The 22,126-nt window shown below is 44.6% G+C and overlaps 1 protein-coding gene across 4 annotated transcripts in view; it reads left to right on the forward strand.

The window, feature by feature from the left end:
* The window catches only part of galntl6 (polypeptide N-acetylgalactosaminyltransferase like 6), a 1,033,047-nt gene that overhangs the window by 339,359 nt on the left and 671,562 nt on the right, over positions 1-22,126 (forward strand). For 3 of the 4 annotated variants that reach the window (XM_067982486.1, XM_067982485.1, XM_067982487.1), the window contains one exon: positions 20,303-20,411. In XM_067982486.1, the coding sequence (XP_067838587.1) occupies positions 20,303-20,411 (109 nt within the window). The remainder of the gene's footprint in view (positions 1-20,302; positions 20,412-22,126) is intronic. The other variant, XM_067982488.1, reaches the window with a different exon arrangement.

The following is a 22,126-nucleotide window of genomic DNA, read 5'->3' on the forward strand; positions in this document are numbered from 1 at the left end:
TGACTCGCAATGCCCAGGATCTCTTCCTCGCCACAACTCGCTGGAATATTTGCGCACTAATGACAGAGTGCGCATTAAACTCGCTGTTATTTTCCCAGCAAATTCTGGGCCTATATAGAGGAATTAAGATTGGTTCTTTCGATAGGAAATTGGACAAATACTTGAAGGGCAAAAATTTATAGGACTATGGAGAACGAGCAGGGGAATGTGACTAATTGGATAGCTCTTTCAAAGAGCTGGCACAGGCATGATGGGCTGAATGGCCTGCTCCTGTGCCATACCACACTATGATACTATGCATACCGTTCAGCTTAATGTGAAAAATGAGGCAATAAGGCTGATATCTGGTGTTTGAGAGGGGAGCTCTGAGGAATGATTGAATAAATTAGGGCTCTCCAGCTTCAAAAGGAGAGATCTGAAAAGGAACCTTGATATTTAATGAGATAGAGAATTCTTTCAAATGCACAAAAGCAACAGGATAAGAGGGCACAAGCTCACAGAGTTGTGTAGAGCAAACTTAGGACAGATGGCAGGGTGTATTTCTTTAGAAGAGGGTGATCAACATTTGGAATAGGTTGGCAGGAAAAGTGTTTGAGGCCAGAACACTGGACTGATTTAGGAAACAGCTGAACATTGTAATTGGGAGATGGTTGGGTTTGGTAATATGAAATGATGAGATCAAATATCTGGAAGAGAGAAGACTAAGAGGAGACCGGATAAAGATCTTTAAAATTGTAAAGGAGATCAATAGGGTTGAAGTTGGCATATACCAGTTGGACCGAATGACCTGATTCTGTGCTGTAATTTCTATGCAATTCTATGTAAATGGTCCAAAGGGAATTCACCTAACCTTAGAATCATAGAAAGGTTACAGAAAGGAAGGAGGCCATTCAGCCCATCAAGTCCATGCCGGCTCTATGCAAGAGCAATCCAGCTAGTCCCACTCCCCTGCCCTATCCCCGTAGTCCTGCAAATTTTTATCTTTCAAGTACTTATCCAGTTCCCTTTTGAAGGCCATGATTGAATCTGCCTCCACCACCCCCTCGGGCAGTGCATTCCAGATCCTAATCACTTGTTGTGTAAAAAGGTTTTCCCTCATGTCACCTTTGGTTCTTTCGCCAATCACCTTAAATCTATGTCCTCTGGTCCTTGACCCTTCTGCCAATGGGAACAGTTTCTCTCTATCTACTATGTCTAGACCCTTCATGATTTTGAATACCTCTATCAAATCTCCTCGCAATCTTCTCTGTTCCAAGAAAAACAACCCCAGATTCTCCAGTCTACCCACGTAACTAAAGTCCCTCATTCCTGGAATCAATCTAGTAAATCTCTTCTGTACCCTCTCTAAGGCTTTCACATCTTTCCTAAATTGCAATGCCCAGAATTGGACACAATACTCCAGTTGTGGTTGAACCAGTGTTTTATAAAGGTTCATCATGACTTCCTTCCTTTTGTACTCCATGCCTCTATTTATAAAGCCCAGGATCCCGTATGCTTTTTTAACCACTTCCTTAACCTGCCCTGCCTCCTTCAATGATTTGTGTACATATACCCCCAGATCTCTCTGTTCCTGTACCCCTTTTAGAATTGTGCCCTCTAGATTATAAGAACATAAGAACATAAGAAATTGGAGCAGGAGTAGGCCAATCGGCCCCTCGAGCCTGCTCCGCCATTCAATAAGATCATGGCTGATCTGATCCCAACCACAAATCTAAAGAACACAAGAAGTAGGAGCAGGACCCGGCCACACAGCCCCTGGGCCCTCTCCGCCACCCACAGGGCATTGACCGATCCGAACTCAGCTTCATGTCCAATTTCCTGCCCGCTCCCCATAACCCCTAATTCCCTTTACTTCTAGAAAACTGTCTATTTCTGTTTTAAATTTATCTACTGATGTAGCTTCCACAGCTTCCTGGGGCAGCAAATTCCACAGACCTACTACCCTCTGAGTGAAGAAGTTTCTCCTCATCTCAGTTTTGAAAGAGCAGCCCCTTATTCTAAGATTATGCACCCTAGTTCTAGTTTCACCCATCTTTGGGAACATCCTTACTGCATCCACCCGATCAAGCCCCTTCACAATCTTATATGTTTCAATAAGATCGCCTCTCATTCTTCTGAACTCCAATGAGTAGAGTCCCAATCTACTCAACCTCTCCTCATATGTCCGCCCCCTCATCCCCGGGATTAACCGAGTGAACCTTCTTTGTACTGCCTCGAGAGCAAGTATGTCTTTTCTTAAGTATGGAGACCAAAACTGTATGCAGTATTCCAGGTGCGGTCTCACCAATACCCTATATAACTGCAGCAATACCTCCCTGTTTTTATATTCTATCCCCCTAGCAATAAAAGCCAACATTCCGTTGGCTTTCTTGATCACCTGCTGCACCTGCATACCAACTTTTTGATTTTCTTGCACTAGGACCCCCAGATCCCTTTGTACTGCAGTACTTTCCAGTCTCTCGCCATTAAGAAAATAACTTGCTCTCTGATTTTTCCTGCCAAAGTGCATAACCTCACATTTTCCAATATTATATTGCATCTGCCAAATCTCCGCCCACTCACCCAGCTTGTCTATATCCCCCTGCAGGTTTTTTATGTCCTCCTCACTCTCTACTTTCCCTCCCATCTTTGTATCATCTGCAAATTTTGATATGTTGCACTCGGTCATATATTGCCTCTCCTCATTCTTCCAACCAAAATGTATCACCTCGCATTTTCTGCATTAAATTTCCTCTGGCACGTGTCTGCCCATGCCACCAGCCTGTTTATATTCTCTTTAAGTCTATTACTATCCTCCTCACTGGTCACTACACTTCCAAGTTTTGTGTCATCTGCAAATTTTGAAATTGTGCCCTCTACACCCAAGTCCAAGTCATTCATATATATCAAGAAAAGCAATGGTCCCAGTATGGACCCCTGGGGAACACCACTGTACACCTCTCTCCATTCCGAAAAACAACCATTCACCACTACTCTCTGTTTCCTGTTACTTAGTCAATTCTGTATCTATGTTGCTACTGCCCCTTTTATTCCATGGGCTTTAATTTTGATGACAAGCCTATCATGTGGCACTTTATCAAACGCCTTTTGAAAGTCCATATGCACCGTATCAACCGCATTGGCCTCATCTACTCTCTCTGTTACCTCATCAAAAAACTCTATCAAGTTAGTTAAACACGATTTGCTTCAACAAATCCGTGCTGGCTTTCCATAACCAATCTGAAATCGTCCAAGTGACTGTTAATTCTGACCCGGATTATCATTTCTAAAAGTTTCCCCACCACCGAGGTTAAATCTTTTCATCATTGGATGGGATGGAGGAATATGGGTAATGGGGCTGGTTGTCCTTTTCTGTTATCTGTGCAATGAACCGAACAATATACTTTTATTATAACTGCATGCCTGCAAGAAACAGAGAACAGTTTAATATCAGTAAAACAATGGGTCGATGAGCAAGACTTTACATGGTGTCAGCTGTAGCTCAGTTGGTTGCAATATGGTCTCTAAGTTAGATGGTTATGGGTTCATGCCCCACTCCAGAGACTTGAGCATTTAATCCAGGCTGATACTCTAATGGAGTGCTGCACTGTCAGAGTTGTTGTCTTTTAGATGAGACGTTAAACTGAGGTCTTGTCTGCACTTAAAGGAGGACTTAAAGGATCCCATCGCTCTATTTCGAAGAAGAGCAAGGAAATTCTCCCTGGTGTTCTGGTTAATTTTTAATCTTCAACTAACATCACCATAAACAAATGATCTGGTCATTATCACATTGCTGTTTGTGGGATCTTGCAAATTGTGCAAATTGGCTGCTGCATTTCCCACATTACAACAGTGACTACACTTCAAAAGTACTTCCTTGGCTGTAAAGCACTTTGGGACACCCTGAGGTCATGAAAGGCGCTATATAAATGCAAGATTTTCTTTTTTCTTTCTAAATATTTGTTTTAAACTACATATTTAGTTTGCTCCTGTGATATAATGTTATGAAGATATGTTAAGCTTTAATAGTTTTTAATTGTTGTAAATGTGTCTTTTAGCTGATGTGGCAGGAGTTTGATGTGTTGGGAATTAGAATTAGTCTGGAAAATGGAACAAATTATTTCAGGGAGAGTTATGGGGCAAATGCATTTACTGTTCACTGAATGAGTGGCTTACACTGAGTATCTGCATGGAAGTTAAATGTTTAGTTGCAACAAGGTGAAATAGATGAGCAGACAGTTTTAATTTAGTGTCTTCACACAGTGGCGCCTGTGTGGAACAGACCGCCCAAGGACACAGGGGAAGCAGATAGTTCCGGTTAATTCAAAAGAGAACTTTTTTTTTGGTGAAAGAAGTGATCGAGGGATATAAGAGTTAGAGGCCTAGAAATTGAATCATGCTTGTTTTTCAGGTGTGAAGTTGCGTCTAAGGGTCCAATATGGCGGTTGGGGCACGTGCGCCAATCCTGCCCCGGAAGGATGCCGCCCACCATGTTGGATCAGACGTGCCCGTGGGCATCCAGGGTGCGTGACGGAAGTATTCAGAAAGCTTGTTATAATATTAAAATAAGGGTCCAATGGTGGGTTTAGGACCCTTTGATGAAATTGGTCAGCCCCAGTTCCTGACTCGCCATGTGATAAACTCGCCCAGCAAATCGTGGTGCTTTAATCAGCAAGGACACTGCAGGATTGTTGTTTAAAGGGCCCATCCACTCCATAGAGGTTAGTTGCTGCTTTGTCACGTAGGCTGCTAATCAAGTTCTAGACCTTGTTTGGCTATTGTCTCCTGACTTTGACAGCTCTCGGAACAACCTATTGCTGGTGCTGGACTGCTTGTCTGCCTTACAAATACTTTATTTCACTCATGGTTGGTCTGGCGAATCTGCCTTTGGGGCTGGAGGAGGAAAAGGGGCATCAAAGATGACAGGAGTGAGCAGAAGAAGAGGAGGAGGAGGGCACTGTGCAGGAGACGCTACCCACAGCAGGTCTTCAGGGAGCACTTCTCATATCTCAACGTGACCAAGGAGCAATGTGCGAGGTGCCTGGGCTTCAGCAAGGAGGCTGTAACGGAATTCCAAACCAGGGCATGGACAGAACTACCTGTGGCTGTCAAGGTCACGATGGCCCTCAACTTTTACAACATGGGGCCATTCCAGGCTGTAGCAGGTCACATCAGTGACATCTCACATTTCGCTGCTGCATCAAGGAGGCGATCGATGCTGTATACTCCAGGAGGAACAACTACATCTCCTTCCTCACGGACCAAGCAATGCAGGACAAGAGTGCACTCGACTCCGCACATGTCGCAGGCTACCTTCTCCAGGGTCCAAGGGGTCATAGACCACACCCACATTGCCCTGCTTGCTCCCCATCACCAGCCTGGCACCTTCCTCAACGGAGAGGGATTCCACTCTCTCAACGTCCAGCTTGTTTGCGACCACAGGCAGAGCATAATGCAGGTCTGAGCCCGGTTTCCTGGCAGCAGTCATGGTTCATTCATCCTGTGCCAGTCTTCTGTCCCACCTCTACTCCAACCAGATCATCAGGTCAGAGGCTGGCTACTTGGCGATAAAGTATATCTCCTTTAGACATCACCCCTGTCAGGAACCTGGGCACAGATGCGGAGACTGAGATGAGGAGGCATTTCTTCACTCAGAGGGCTGTGTGGTCTACTCCTGCTCCTATTTCTTATGTTCTTATGTTCTAGAGAGTATGATGGGGCAAGTTGGGGTTGCTGCTCATGCCTTGAAGGGCTCTTTGAAGGATGCCACGGGAGGCAGAGAGGAAAGTTGTAGGCTTATCTAAGAGGGATACTTCCCTGGATCTACATCCGAGGGGGTCAGAGCGCATGTCTGTAAAAGAACCGGCTTGATTTTCCTCCATTTGAATAAACAGAGGAAAATCGCCAGCTTCCTCTATGCTACCACTAGAAATCTTATTGAGCAAACCATCGGCATGCTGAAAACAACAGTTCCACTGCCTGGACCGTTCTGGAGGAGCTCTGCAGTACGGCCCCGACCATATTTCCAGATTTGTGCTGGTGCGCTGCATGCTGCGTAAGTTTGCTGTACAGAGGGATCAGTTCTTACCACCACCTGGGCAGGAAGAAGTGGAGGAGGAGGAGAAGGGGGAGCAGGAAGAGCAGGAGCAATGTCGACCACCAGTCCCCCAGCTAGCAGAGCTCTTAGAGAACAACTAATACAAGATTCCTTCGCCGGATCTATCCCTTCCCTCACCAACAGTCCCACCATCCTTATCACCACTGTCCTCCCAACCATCACCCGTTTCCTTCCTGCAGCCCAGCCTCATGGGCCTTGGCCGCACTTGACTACAAATATTAACATCAACACCGAGCCCAGAAAAACATTTATGACCACAACAACTTGATCCATATTTGAATAACAGTTAACTTGCTGAATTAAGAATCCCAGTGGCAACAGCTTGGCAAGTAGAAGGTGGCTGAGCTTCCATTGAAGACATTTCAGATGTCCGTGATGGGTGAACTCAAGCAGCTGTGGGCCTTCAGTGTGGGCCGGGAAAGTCTGGCCCAGCTGGCTGTGTGCAACGAACAAGGACACTGGCAGAGTGGGTGGCGGGCGAGCAGGCAATCTGCCATCCCGAGAGAGGACTGCAGGTGCCTCTCTCATAGAGCCAAGGCCACTCTATTGGGGCTGCGCCTCAGCACTCCTACTGCTCTGCGCGAGAACAGAGTGCAGGAGTGACGTGACGGTCTGGAAGCTCCTGTCAACACTGGACCCTTGAGCCAAGGACCATCGGCAGTCAAACTCAAGATATCCCTGGGGTACAAAGGTTAGGAAGATAGGAAGGAACATAGGAAAAGTTCAGTGCCTCAAGTCTGTACCGCCATTCAATTAGATCATGGCTGATCAGTATCTTAACTCCATTTACCCGCCTTGGTTCCATAACCCTAAACACCCTTGCCTAACAAAAATCTATCACTCAGTTTTGACATTTTCAATTGACCCCCAGCCTCAACAGCTTTTTGGAGGAGAGAGTTCCTGATTTCCACTACCCTTTGTGTGAAGAAGTGCTTCCTCGCATCACCCCTGAACCCTGAACGGCCTACATGTAATTTTAAGGTTAGGCTCCCTTTGTACTAGACACCCCAGCGAGGGGAGATAGGGTAGATAGAGAAAAACTATCAACTCCTTTAATCATCCTAAACACCTCAATTAGATCACCCTTTAATCCTCTACACTCGAGCGAATGCAAGCCTAGTCAATGCAACAGTCTGAGCTTCCATGGCAGCAGTCTTCTGTCGAGCGGGGGCAGGATATACAGGTGGCCTAGGCCTTCTCCACTCACCGCCCGCTGCCTCATGTTGCGAGTGACCTTGTCCTGCAAGATAAAAGGTAGTGTGTTAGTGGTAGTCCTTGTGAGCTGTTCCCGGGCACCATCAAATTTCTAGGCCGGAGCATTGTGTTTAATGAACTTCAGAACCAACCAGGTGGTCACAATGACTTGTGTTTTTAATATGATTTTCCTACTTGTGAAATCTATACTTATATTAATTGTCTTGTGCATAGCGTGTACTTCCTGTAAGTGTCACACACACTTCCTGTCACGCTTTCCATGTCACACTTGCTCCGTAAACAAATTTCCCCTCGCATTTTGTAGATGTCATCCCTGCTGTTGTAATGATGTGGAGATGCCGGTGATGGACTGGGGTTGACAATTGTAAACAATTTTACAACACCAAGTTATAGTCCAGCAATTTTATTTTAAATTTACAAGCTTTCGGAGGCTTCCTCCTTCCTCAGGTAAATGTTCAGGAGCTCCTCGAAGCCTACGCATTTATACATATAGAACAATACATGGTGTTTACAGAATGCCCCTGCAACTGCCCGTTGCCAAGGCAATCACCGTGTTCAGACAGAGAGGTGTCACCTGCAGAACCCCCGAATACACATTCAACAAAAAAACAAACAGGAAAAAAAACAGAGAGAGGCAGAAACATCCGGAAGGCAGAGAAAGCCAGCAAATGACCCATTATATTAAAAACAGATAACATTTGTTCGCTGGTGGGGTAACGTGTAGCGTGACATGAACCCAAGATCCCGGTTGAGGCCGTCCTCGTGGGTGCGGAACTTGGCTATCAATTTCTGCACGACGATTTTGCGTTGTCGTGTGTCTCGAAGGCCGCCTTGGAGTACGCTTACCCGAAGGTCGGTAAAGCAGCCTATCCCCCGACTCACAGCGAGCACCGTCACAGGACATCAGCTGTCGTAAGAAATAAAACTAAACTTGTTTGTCAAGAAAATAGAGACGAAGCTCTATTTAAAAAGTCTTGCCGGAAAAAGCTGAATTCCTATCTCCAGCCAACAAAGTAAACATACAACAAATATTATAAATCACACTGTCACTCCCAGCTAATTAAGATTCAGCGTGGGCAGCCCGCGATGACCTCTCAGCTGTTAGAAGCAGAACTGTCAACAGCTGGTTTCACAGCTGCATGTAACGCACAACACTGCCACCAAATCGACTATCAACTATAAAAATGCAGTGTGTTTTTGTTTTTAACGATTTATGTTACCGTTATCATTTTCTACATCCGTGTTGCAAATATTAGGCATGGAAAAGCAAAATGTGGCCTTTTCTGTTTGTTTATACGTTTTTTTTTTGGTCAAGATAAAAATATGAGTAAATGTGAAAATCAGAATGACAGATCTGACTGAAAGGATTAATGATAGAATGCTGAAGAATTCCAAAGTAGGAAGAGAAGAAAAAAAGGGACGGAGCTAAATTGTCTGCTGTGCAAGGTTCCCTAGTCTGGAGGGACAGGCACTGCCCATTCGATTAAGGAATATCCAAGGTGACACCATTCGGGCCCTCAGAACCACAAGAAGCTGGGGAGAAAGGGCGATAAAAGGCCCAGACCCAGAATGCAGAGAAAGCTACCTTGAACAATAAAAAGATACAAGGCCTCCTTGAGCTTAAACAGCAGATTTGAGTCTAACATTTCTCTCAGGAAAGAAAGAGAAATAAAAAGGAAAGGGGGAGGGTTGAAGAAAGAGGAGAGAAAGGATGTTCTCTTCAATAACTGGAATAAAAATCCCATTACAGTAAATAACATTCCATATTTACAAATCACACAGGCATACAATTGGCAGTACCGAAAAACATATTGAAATGCACTAAGAAATAAAGAACATGTGCTTTCCCATCCTCAGGACGATCCCAAAGCACTTTACAGCCAGTTGAAGTACTTTTGAAGAATAGGCACTAGTGTAATGTTGACAAATGCAGCAGACAATTTGCGCACAGCAAGGTCCCACAAACAGCAGTGAGATAACTGACCAGATGATCTGTTTTGGCAGTATCGTTTGAGGGATAAATGTTACTCAGGATGCCGGGGAGAACTCCCCTGCTCTTCTTCAAATAGCACCATGAGACCTTTTAAAGTCACCTCAGAGGGCAGATGGGACCTCGGTTTAACGACTCATCTCAAATATGGCACCTCTGACAGTGCCGCGCCCCCTCATTACTGCACTGAAGTGTTAGCCAAAGATCATGGGGCATGTTTTGCTGTGAATGGCAAACAAACAGCACTAGCCATTCATAACATAAGAACATAAGAAATAGGAGCAGGAGTAGGCCAATCGGCCCCTCGAGCCTGCTCCGCCATTCAATAAGATCATGGCTGATCTGATCCTAACCTCAAATCTAAATTCATGTCCAATTTCCTGCCCGCCCCCCGTATCCCCGAATTCCCTTTACTTCTAGGAAACTGTCTATTTCTGTTTTAAATTTATTTAATGATGTAGCTTCCACAGCTTCCTGGGGCAGCAAATTCCACAGACCTACTACCCTCTGAGTGAAGAAGTTTCTCCTCATCTCAGTTTTGAAGGAGCAGCCCCTTATTCTAAGATTATGCCCCCTTGTTCTAGTTTCACCCATCCTTGGGAACATCCTTACCGCATCCACCCGATCAAGCCCCTTCACAATCTTATATGTTTCAATAAGATCGCCTCGCATTCTTCTGAACTCCAATGAGTAGAGTCCCAATCTACTCAACCTCTCCTCATATGTCCGCCCCCTCATCCCCGGGATTAACCGAGTGAACCTTCTTTGTACTGCCTCGAGAGCAAGTATGTCTTTTCTTAAGTATGGAGACCAAAACTGTATGCAGTATTCGTTAGACTTGTCGTTGTCCATAGTCTTTCTATGGGGTTTTGCACAGCAAGTTGCCGTAAATTCGATATGTAAACAGCACGGCACCCTCTACAGGGCATCTGGGACCCGTGTGAACAGGGCAAGCAACTGTGTATCCCCTTAACTGATCAGGTAATCGTTAATGAGCAGCGCAGAGTCTTAACCAGGAAGTGTAAGTTGGAATAGCGAATTCAATGTCAAATCAGGCACAGAAAGAAAAATAAAGAGAGGGAAAGAAATATTGGATTAAGAGAGAGAAAAAAAAGAGACAGAAAGAAAAAGTAAAAAAAAATTATTTAAATTTTTTTTTAAAAAATCTCCAACAACAATTAAAAGCTGTAAAGATTGAGACTCCACACTTGTAAAAGTTAATTTTCAGTGTCATAGAAGGTTGTTTGGCAGTAATTAAGTCTTACCCTGCCGTTAAAAAGGTACTTACACTGGGATGGACAAGCCCTAACTTTTTGTGGCGAGTTTCGTCCGTATCTCCGATGTCAGCACAGGAACTTCACGCCGTTCAATACATTTGAACGAGGAGCCAGACGGTGAGGTGCTGTTTTCGCACTGCTTACAGAGGGGCAGCGCATCTCGGACAGCAACTTCCGGATGTTCGTGTTTAAGAACATAAGAACATAAGAAATTGGAGCAGGAGTAGGCCAATCGGCCCCTCGAGCCTGCTCCGCCATTCAATAAGATCATGGCTGATCTGATCCCAACCACAAATCTAAAGAACACAAGAAGTAGGAGCAGGACCCGGCCACACAGCCCCTGGGCCCTCTGCGCCACCCACAGGGCATTGACCGATCCGAACTCAGCTTCATGTCCAATTTCCTGCCCGCTCCCCATAACCCCTAATTCCCTTTACTTCTAGGAAACTGTCTATTTCTGTTTTAAATTTATCTAATGATGTAGCTTCCACAGCTTCCTGGGGCAGCAAATTCCACAGACCTACCACCCTCTGAGTGAAGAAGTTTCTCCTCATCTCAGTTTTGAAAGAGCAGCCCCTTATTCTAAGATTATGCCCCCTAGTTCTAGTTTCACCCATCTTTGGGAACATCCTTACTGCATCCACCCGATCAAGCCCCTTCACAATCTTATATGTTTCAATAAGATCGCCTCTCATTCTTCTGAACTCCAATGAGTAGAGTCCCAATCTACTCAACCTCTCCTCATATGTCCGCCCCCTCATCCCCGGGATTAACCGAGTGAACCTTCTTTGTACTGCCTCGAGAGCAAGTATGTCTTTTCTTAAGTATGGAGACCAAAACTGTATGCAGTATTCCAGGTGCGGTCTCACCAATACCCTATATAACTGCAGCAATACCTCCCTGCTTTTATATTCTATCCCCCTAGCAATAAAAGCCAACATTCCATTGGCTTGCTTGATCACCTGCTGCACCTGCATACTAACTTTTTGATTTTCTTGCACTAGGACCCCCAGATCCCTTTGTACTGCAGTACTTTCCAGTCTCTCGCAATTAAGAAAATAACTTGCTCTCTGATTTTTCCTGCCAAAGTGTATAACCTCACATTTTCCAATATTATATTGCATCTGCCAAATCTTCGCCCACTCACCCAGCCTGTCTATATCCCCTTGCAGGTTTTTTATGTCCTCCTCACTCTCTACTTTCCCTCCCATCTTTGTATCATCTGCAAATTTTGATATGTTGCACTCGGTCCCCTCCTCCAAATCGTTAATATAGATTGTAAAGAGTTGGGGACCCAGCACCGACCCCTGTGGAACACCACTGGTTACTGGTTGCCAGTCCGAAAATGAACCATCTATACCAACTCTCTGCTTCCTGTTCGATAACCAATCCTCCACCCATGCCAGAATATTACCCCCAATCCCGTGATTTTTTATCTTAAGTAATAATCTTTTATGTGGCACCTTGTCGAATGCCTTCTGGAAGTCTAAATACACTATGTCCACTGGTTCCCCTTTATCCACCCTGTACGTTATATCCTCAAAGAACTCAAGCAAATTTGTCAGACATGACTTCCCCTTCATAAAGCCATGCTGACTTTGTCCTATTAAATTATGCTTATCTAAATGTTCCGTTACTGTCTCCTTAATAATAGACTCCAAAATTTTACCCACCACAGATGTTAAGCTAACTGGCCTATAATTTCCAGCCTTCTGCCTACTACCCATTTTAAATAACGGTGTTACATTAGCAGTTTTCCAATCTGCCGGGACCTCTCCTGAGTCCAGGGAATTTTGGAAAACTATCACCAAAGCATCCACAATCCCTACTGCCACTTCCCTCAAGACCCTAGGATGGAAGCCATCAGGTCCAGGGGATTTATCTGCTTTGAGTCCCATTATTTTACTGAGTACCATCTCCTGAGTGATTTTAGTCGTATTTAGCTCCTCCCCCCGTAGAGTCCCCTGTTTGTCCAGTGTTGGGATATTTTTAGTGTCCTCTACCGTAAAGACTGAAACAAAATATTTGTTCAGCATTTTTGCCATCTCCATGTTTCCCACCATTAATTTCCCGGTCTCATCCTCTAAGGGACCTATGTTTGCCTTAGCCACCCTTTTTCTTTTTATATAACTACAGAAACTCTTGCTATCTGTTTTTATATTTTTTGCTAATTTCTTTTCATAATCTAACTTCCCTTTCTTAATCAATCCTTTGGTTACTTTTTGCTGTCTTTTGAAGAATTCCCAATCTTCTATCCTCCCACTAAGTTTGGCTACCTTATATGTCCTTGTTTTTAGTCGGATACTATCCTTGATTTCTTTACTTAGCCACGGATGGCTGTCATTTCTTTTACACCCTTTTTTCCTCAGTGGAATATATTTATTTTGAAAGTTGTAAAATAACTCCCTAAATGAACACTACTGCTCATGTACCGTTTTACCCTTTAATCTATTTTCCCAGTCCACTTTAATCAATTCCGCTCTCATACCATCATAGTCTCCTTTATTCAAGCTCAGTACGCTTGTTTGAGAATCAACCTTCTCACCCTCTAATTGGATATGGAATTCAGCCATGTTGTGGTCGCTCGTTCCAAGGGGATCCTTAACTAGGACATTATTAATTAATCCTGACTCATTACACAGGACCAGGTCCATGGTTGCCTGCCCCCTTGTAGGATCAGTTACATACTGCTCAAGAAATCCATCCCTGATGCACTCAATGAACTCGTCCTCAAGGCTGCTCTGCCCAATTTGATTTGTCCAGTTAATATGATAATTAAAATCCCCCATAATTATGGCTGTTCCCTTATTACATGCCCAGACTATTTCCTGATTAATACTTCTTCCAGCAGAGTTGCAACTATTAGGAGGCCTATATACTACGCCCACTAATGTTTTTTTCCCCTCATTATTCCTTATCTCCACCCAAACTGTTTCATTATCTTGATGCTTTGTCCCAATATCATTTATCTGTATTACAGTGATTCCTTCCTTTATTAACATAGCCACCCCACCTCCCCTTCCTTCCTGCCTGTCCTTCCTGATTGTTAAATACCCTGGCATATTTAATTCCCAGTCGTTATCACCCTGCAGCCATGTTTCTGTAATGGCCACAAGATCATACCCATAAGTAGTTATTTGTGCCGTTAACTCGTCCATTTTGTTACGAATGCTACGTGCATTCAGATAAAGAACTTTCAAATCTGTTTTGTGACGCTTAGTTCCTGCTTTTTCCTTTTTTAACACTTTACCTATTACTCCATACCTTCTGTCCCTTCCTGTTACGCTTTCCTCTCTCTCCCTGCTCAGGTTCCCAACCCCCTGCCACTTTAGTTTAAACCCTCCCCAACAGCACTAGCAAACACTCCTCCTAGGACAGCGGTCCCGGCCCTGCCCAGGTGCAGACCGTCCGGTTTGTACTGGTCCCACCTCCCCCAGAACCGTTTCCAGTGTCCCAGGAATTTGAATCCCTCCCCCTTGCACCATTCCTCTAGCCACGTATTCATTTGAAATATCCTCCTATTTCTACTCTGACTAGCACGTGGCACTGGCAGCAATCCTGAGATTACTACCTTTGAGGTCCTATTTTTTAATTTACCTCCTAACTCCCTATATTCTGCTTTTAGGACCTCATCCCCTTTTTTACCTATATCGTTGGTGCCTATGTGCACCACGACAGCTGGCTGTTCGCCCTCCCCCTCCAAAATGTTCTGTAGCCGCTCCAAGACGTCCTTGATCCTTGCACCAGGGAGGCAACACACCATCCTGGAGTCTCGCTAGCGGCCGCAGAAACGCCTGTCTATTCCCCTTACAATTGAGTCCCCTATCACTATAGCTCTTTCACTCTTTTTCCTCCCAGCCTGTGCAGCAGAGCTACCCGTGGTGCCAGGAAGTTGGCTGCTGCTGCCTTCCCCTGATAAGTCATCCCCCCCAACAGCATCCAAAGTGGCATATCTGTTTGAGAGGAGGACGGCCACAGGGGACCCCTGCACTACCTGCCTGCACCTCTTACTCTTCCTGGTGGTCACCCATTCACTTCCTGCCTGTATACCCTTGACCTGCGGTGTGACCAACTCGCTAAACGTGCTATCCACGAGTTTCTCTGCATCACGGATGCTCCACAGTGAGTCCACCCGCAGCTCCAGCTCCGAGATACGATCGGTCAGTAGCTGCAGGTGGACACACTTCCCGCACACATGGTCGGCAGGGACACTGGTAGTGTCCATGACTTCCCACATCTTGCAGGAGGAACATATCACGGGTGCGAGGTCTGCTGCCATGACTTGCCTTAGCTGAGTTACCCCTTTTAAATTACATTGAAATTAGAAAATGTTAACTGTACTAGGGACCTAGGTTCACTAAAAAAAAACACTATCTGCTATAAAACCTGCAGATCTTCCCTTTCTTATTACTTTACTTACAGTAAAATGGTAGAAATACTCACCTTAACCTACTCACCAATCAGCTGCCTCCCCTGTGCCGCGTCACTTTCTGACTGGTGACGTCACCCCGAACTGCCGCTGGTCTCAGAGTCTCGCTCTCAGAGTAAGTTCTGGTCTCGCTCTCTCCGCACTGTTTATATCCCCGCTCTGGTCTCGCTCTCTCCCGCCGCTCACCGACTGAACTCTCGCTCTCTCCGCGCTGTTTTTATCCCCGCTCTGGTCTCGCTCTCTCCCGCCGCTCACCGACTGGACTCTCGCTCTCTCCGCGCTGTTTATATCCCCGCTCTGGTCTTGCTCTCTCCCGCCGCTCACCGACTGAACTCTCGCTCTCTCCGCGCTGTTTTTATCCCCGCTCTGGTCTCGCTCTCTCCCGCTCACCGACTGAACTCTCGCTCTCTCCGCGCTGTTTATATCCCCGCTCTGGTCTCGCTCTCTCCCGCCGCTCACCGACTGAACTCTCGCTCTCTCCGCGCTGTTTTTATCCCCGCTCTGGTCTCGATCTCTCCCGCCGCTCACCGTGTGAGGTCGCCGACAGTTGCTGTCCGATTTGCGCATAAATAACAGTGAGCGCTGTTAGCCTCTCCCAGCAAAATCCAGCCCCACGTGCTCAAGTTCCTGGAGTGGGGTTTGAACCCACAACCTTCTGAGTTAAGGCCGACACTCTGAATAGAAATGAAAAGAAAACACAATTGAGGTTTCAGGCAACTCACCAAAAAACAATAAACTGAATCCTAACAGTGCTTGTGGACAAGCAATTTCAACCCATATTATTTTGTAACAAGCTCTCCCCCTTGGAGAGTTATAAAACCTACTGACTTCTGCAAGATAACATTGGAATCACAGGAGACTTCCACAGATTGACTCAATTTGTTGCAAGTTAATTGCAGATGCACAGAAGTTTATCCATTTTTGCTGTAAAGCCCGTCAGCAAGTTCAGATTAGAAGGCCCGACAATGGTGTAGCTGTGCGGACTGAAATTTCAATCCAAATAGAAAAAAAATGGCATAGTTATGCTAGCTTGACACCAGGGACGAGAGGATATAGCTGCGTGAGGGACTTAGGCCGCATTTACTTCCACTTTGCATCGGTGCAAAATTGGCACTATAACTCAGCATGATACTGAGTGTACTAAAGCCCCTGCAGAGGTTTGTCTCACACCGATTGGCATCCTTAAAGTGCTGACTGTAAATCGAGTTGTAAAGGATAAATTCACCAGAGCAAACAACGTTAAAGGGGGCAATCTAACAGAAGTGTTGAAAAGAACCTGAGAAGGTAAATTAGTGAAAGATTATTTCCACTGGTTGGTGAATCGATAGCAAGGGAGCATAAGCTCAGGATTAGTACTAAAAGCATGAAGGATTTTTTTTCATGCAAAGACTTATTAGAATATGGAATGCATTACCATAAGTGGCTGTGGAAGCCAAATCAGTAACAGCATTAAAGAGGAAATCACAAGAAGACTTGAGGAAGAAACAATTTTAAAGGGTATGGGGAAAGAGCAGGGAAAGTGACTTGCAGTCAATAGTTCCAGTTTGGAGATAGCACTGGCTCAGGCATGGCAGAATGGCCTCCTTCTGCATTGCAATTTCATGAGAGGTTTTGATGGATAAGGAGAAAATGTTTCCACTGACAGGAGGGTCGGTAACCAAATTTAAGATAATTGGCAAAAGAACCAGGGGGGAGATGAGGAGAATGTTTTTATTAATGCCATGAGTCGTTATGGTCTGGGATGCATTGTCTGAAGCAGACTCAATAGTAACTTTCAAAAGGTAATTGGACATACACTTGAAAAGGAAAAATTTGCAGGGCTATGGGGAAGAGCAGGGGTAGTGGGACTAATTGGATAGCTCTTTCAAAGAGCCGGCACAGACACGATGGGCAGAATGACATCCATCTGTGCTATATGATTCTACGCAACCTCTCTTTTACTGACTGAATATCCCAGGAGAAGGAGGGCTTTTAGATCTACAAGTTGAAGTATGCTTCTGTTTTTTTCTTATCTCATTTCATGCATGTATTTGTGGGACAGACTATTGTGAATCAAGTTGAGGAATGACATATAAAAAGCATCATTCTACTTTTACGTGCAGAGCTAAGAGCATCAGACATTCCAAGACAGATATACCGTTGTTTAGATGGATGACCTCTTACAATCTTCCAACAATCTATCTTAACCACAGGCCCCAGCAATCCCTACTTCACATCCCACCCTAGCCATCCTTTTGTATGACTCTCAAGCTTGGTCACAAGGCAGATTCAAATTGCGGAGCTGACATTAAGGGGGTAAAAATTGGCCTTCAGCAAGAGTGCAAAACTGGCGATAGTGAATCTGCAGCCTGTTTTCAACCCGTCCAAATTTATTTTCCATTGACTTCAATCCAAGCTTCGGATCTTCTGAATCCACAACTGTGTAGAACGGGCAGCCGATTGGCTGTCGTCCATACTGTGCTGTCGCCAAAGACCAATTTCACCCCCTAGCATCGTCCAATTTACCTTTCCAGAGGAACGTGTATTCAGCACAACCTCCAGATGAAGGGCAGCTGACGCAAACCTTGTCTCACTCAGCACCATCTTACAAACTTTGCACTGGACGAGCTCTCAGACAGGCAAAACCATTCTTCACTCTGGTCAGCCCACGCCCTGCCTGTCAAATCAGTCAAAAAGCCAGCGTCGGTTTCCTTTATGCAAAGATGAGGTCCCACCACCTGCGGCAAGCTGGCTATGATAGACTGGGACTGGTGTTTCTTGTCAAATGGACACATCAATCAGTTCCCTCAGTGTTAAACGCACAGGGGTAGATTTTCGTCTTGCCTGCCCAGGCAGTAATCTGGCAGAGCGGGTCGCGTGCCCTTTATGGAATAAATATCAGGCAGGTATAATAATAGTGGGCAATCTCCTCCAACAGATCACTGCCCAGGTAATGAAGATGACAATCTACCTTATCCATTTCAATGTGAGCTGTAATTCACGTGGTACAAAAACAAGAGCTAATCCAAACTTCAGACCTTCTCAATCCACAGCTGTCCAAGGCAAAAACCTGGATCGGCAGGAACCTAAAGTATTCCATTCCAATCAGCTTATATGTAGCTGAAGTTAAAACTAACATTCCAGTTCTTTGCTGAACCACACATATCATCAGTGTTTACAACAGAATGACTTCCCACAACTTCACTGAAGAAAATGGCTGGGTCTAGCACTGTCTAGAATTATAGAATAATAGAATGGTTACAGCACAGAAGGAGGCCATTCGGCCCATCGGGCCCATGCCAGCTCTCTGCAAGAGCAATCCAGTTAATCCCACTCCCCCGCCCTTTCACAGTAGCCCTGCAAGTTTTTTCTCTTCAAGTATTTATCCAATTCCCTTTTGAAAGCCACGATTGAATCTGCCTCCACTACCCTTTCAGGCAGCGCATTCCAGATCATAACCACTCACTGCGTAAAAAAGTTTTTCCTCACGCCGCCTTTGGTCCTTTTGCCAATCACCTTAAGTCTGTGTCCTCTGGTCCTTGACCATTCCGCCAAAGAGTTTCTCTCTATCTACTCTGTCTCGACCCCTCATGATTTTGTACACCTCTATCAAATCTCCGCTCAACCTTCTCTGCTCTAAGGAGAACAACCCCAGCTTCTCCTATCCATGTAACTGAAGTCCCTTATCCCTGGAACCATTCTAGTAAATCTTTTCTGCACACTTTCTAAGGCCTTCACAGCCTTCCTAAAATGCAGTGCCCATAATTGGACACAATAGTCCAGTTGTGGTCGAACCAGTGTTTTATAAAGGTTCATCATAACCTCCTTGCTTTTGTACTCTATGCCTCTATTTATAAAGCCCATGATCCCGTATGATTTTTTAACCTCTTTCTCAACCTGCCCTGCCACCTTCAATGACCTGTGCACATATACCCCCAGGTTTCTCTGCTCCTGCACCCCCTTTAGAATTATGCCTTTAGTTTATATTGCCTCTCCTCATTCATCCTACCAAAATGTATCACTTCGCGCTTCTCTGCGTTAAGTTTCATCTGCCACGTGTTCGCCCATTCCACCGGCTTGTCTACATCCTCTTGAAGTCTATCACTATCCTCCTCACTGTTCACTTAACTTCCAAGTTTTGTGTTATCTGCAAATTTTGAAATCTCACAACAAGCATTGGAATTTTCCAATGAGTCCCTATTTCTGGCATATTTCATCCATTATTTTCCATTACTAAACCTTTGTAATCTAATCATTATGAGGGAACAGAACACTTGTTTTAGAAACAACGTAGAGTAAGCAAAGTGGACTGTACGTATTCATGAAATAGCAGATGGTCAGCTGTGGATTATTAGTGTATGTGCTAAAGTAAATCACGTTGGTTCCCTTTATGTACATTTTCACAAAGTGAAACATTTGTTGGAGTGGCACAGACCGTGATCCATTGTTCTTTAACTACTCAGATATATTAATCATTCTAACAAGAGTCATTTGGAGTACCACTGTCCTGCTCTTTTATAATCTTGAGTGTGCATTTCATTGTTGCAGGAACTTCTCATCTGATAGGAAGTAGTCATCAAACATATTCCACCAAATAATTCTCAAAGCTTCTTGTGCCTTGTGAGCTATGGATACTGGCACATGCATCCCGTACACACCTAATGGCCTGGATTTGTGTCTAGAGAAAGACTTGCATTTATATAGTGCCTTTCAAGACCTCAGGACATCCCACAGCACTTTACAGCCAATTAACTACTTTTGAAGTGTAGTCACTGCTGTAATGTAGGAAACACAGCAACCAATTTTTGCACAGCAAGCTCGCCCAAACAGCAATGAGATAATGGTCAGAAAATCTGTTTTAGTGATGTTGGTTGAGGGATAAATATTGACCAGGACACCAGGGAGAACTCCCCTGCTGCCCTTCGAAGTAGTGTTGCGGGATCTTTTACGTCCACCCAAGGGGTCAGACGGCGCCTCGGTTTAATGTCTCATCCAAAAGACAGCATTTCCGACAGTGCAGCACTCCCTCAGTCCTGCACTGGGAGGGTCATCCTGGATTATAGACTCAAGTCTCTAGCCCACAGATCTCTACTTAACCTCTCATTCACTCCAAGGTGGTTAAGGGTCAGCAGCAAAATTAGTTCCACCAGTCTGAGTCGATGGGCATGTAGTGTAGTGGTTATACTAATAGACTTGTAACCGGTGGTTATGAGTTCAAATCCCCTGAGACAATTTATGAATAAACATTTTTAACTAGTTGAAAGCGACTAACAATGTTTTTAAAAAAATGTAACCACTTGAATGATGTTTTTCAGGGATTTCCATTCGGCCCAAATGAAGAACGCTCGTACGGCTGGGCTGATGGGCTGAAAAGAAAAGACTGGCACAATTATGAAAGCATCCGTGAAGACCTGATGCGTTCAGGTATATTTTTTAAGAACCAGTGTTTTTAACCCATCGTTGTACTTTCCTCAATAATTCCAACAGGGCCAAGTATTCTAAAAGTGGAAGGATTTTTAAGTCACTTGCTACTGTTTAATGGTGGGCTAAAGTCCATTTCTAAACTGAAGAACTGAGCTGTTTTCTCCCTGGGCCTGCGTAAGCTTTCACAAAGCGCATATCGTCAAGCAAGCAATGATTGTCAACATCAGGCCCGTGGACATAGGTGGAAAACCAACTGCATCATAAATATTATAATAATACATGCATTAATGTAGCACTTTATCATATCAAAACATCTTCAAGGTGCTTCACACGTTGAATTCCTTGTTGAAGTGCAGTGACTTGTGAAGTAAGCAGGCACGGCTAGAACTCTGCAGCAAACAATCAGATTGAATGACCAATTATTTGGTATTTTTAGTTGGTGTTGATTGAGGGAGAGATGTTGGTCAGGAGAATTTCCTACTACTCTTCTAATAACGCCATGGGATTTTTTTAAACCACTGCCTGAAAAAACAGACCAAGGGCCTTGGTTTAACATCTCATCTAAAGGATGGGCACCTCCAACAATGCAGCACTTCTTTTAGTACCGCACCTGAATGTTACTATAGATTATGCTTTCGGTTGCTGGCTTGGAATTAAAATCTACGATCTTATGACTCAGAGGCAAGGACATCCCCATCTGAGCTAAGTTGGGTCCTGCCTCAATTGATCGGAAGCAGAAAATGAGTTCATTCTTACTGGGATTTGAATTTCTCTATTAACAATAAGGAAGTTTCAGTTGAGACTAGGAGTAATATTTGTTCTATCGAGGGATCCGTATCGATATCAGCATTAAAAAGGAGATTTGACATTTCAGAATTACTTTGGTCGCAATATGCATTTACAATATTGCCACAGTTCACAAACAGAGCTAATCTTCCCCACCTTGTGCAATAATCATTTTAAAACCATAGCAGAAGTTTTCATTAACTTAATCTGGCACAAACACTTTTTGCATTTTTGTGAGTGTATTATAGTTTGCAATTAGAGCAATGAGGGTGATTCTCTTTCATAGAGGGATGAGCTTGAGGGAATGACTTGATCAGCTTAGGAATTTCAGGCTCCAAGAGGGACATCTGATAAACAACCTTATAGAAGTATATCGGATAATTTAATGGATATACAAAAGCAAATGCAAAGAGGGCAGAGGTTCAGGGTTGTGAAGGGGCAAGTTGAGGATGGACATTGAGAAGTATTTCCTTACACACAGGGTGATCAACAGCTGGAATGGGTTTCCAGGAAAGGTGTTTGAAACCGGGACACTAGACTGATTTATGAAACAGCTGGATGATGTAATGGGGAGATTATAAAGTTGATATTGGACGGACGAGATCAAATGGGCTGAAGGATCTTCTTCATCTAAGCCTGTCTTGCAATATTGTGAGCTATATTATAATTGAAACATTGTTTTTATTGTAAGGCATCTGTACCTCTGTGGCCAGTGTCACTCACAAAGAGGGCGGTCCCCGGCAATCTGGAGGGAGGAGAGAGATCGCGATCGGGATGGGGGAGAGTGGTCGGAAATTGGGAGGACTTGGGGGGGGAGGGGGTGCGCGGGGACGGAGGGAAGGAGTCTGGCGATTGCGGCTGAGGGTGGATCAAGGCTTCCTTGAGGGGCTGGGGGGTGGGGGAGCACTCCTGCTCCTCCTCGCCCACGA

The sequence above is a fragment of the Heptranchias perlo genome, chromosome 4, assembly GCF_035084215.1.
Source record: "Heptranchias perlo isolate sHepPer1 chromosome 4, sHepPer1.hap1, whole genome shotgun sequence".
Lineage (NCBI taxonomy): Eukaryota > Metazoa > Chordata > Chondrichthyes > Hexanchiformes > Hexanchidae > Heptranchias > Heptranchias perlo.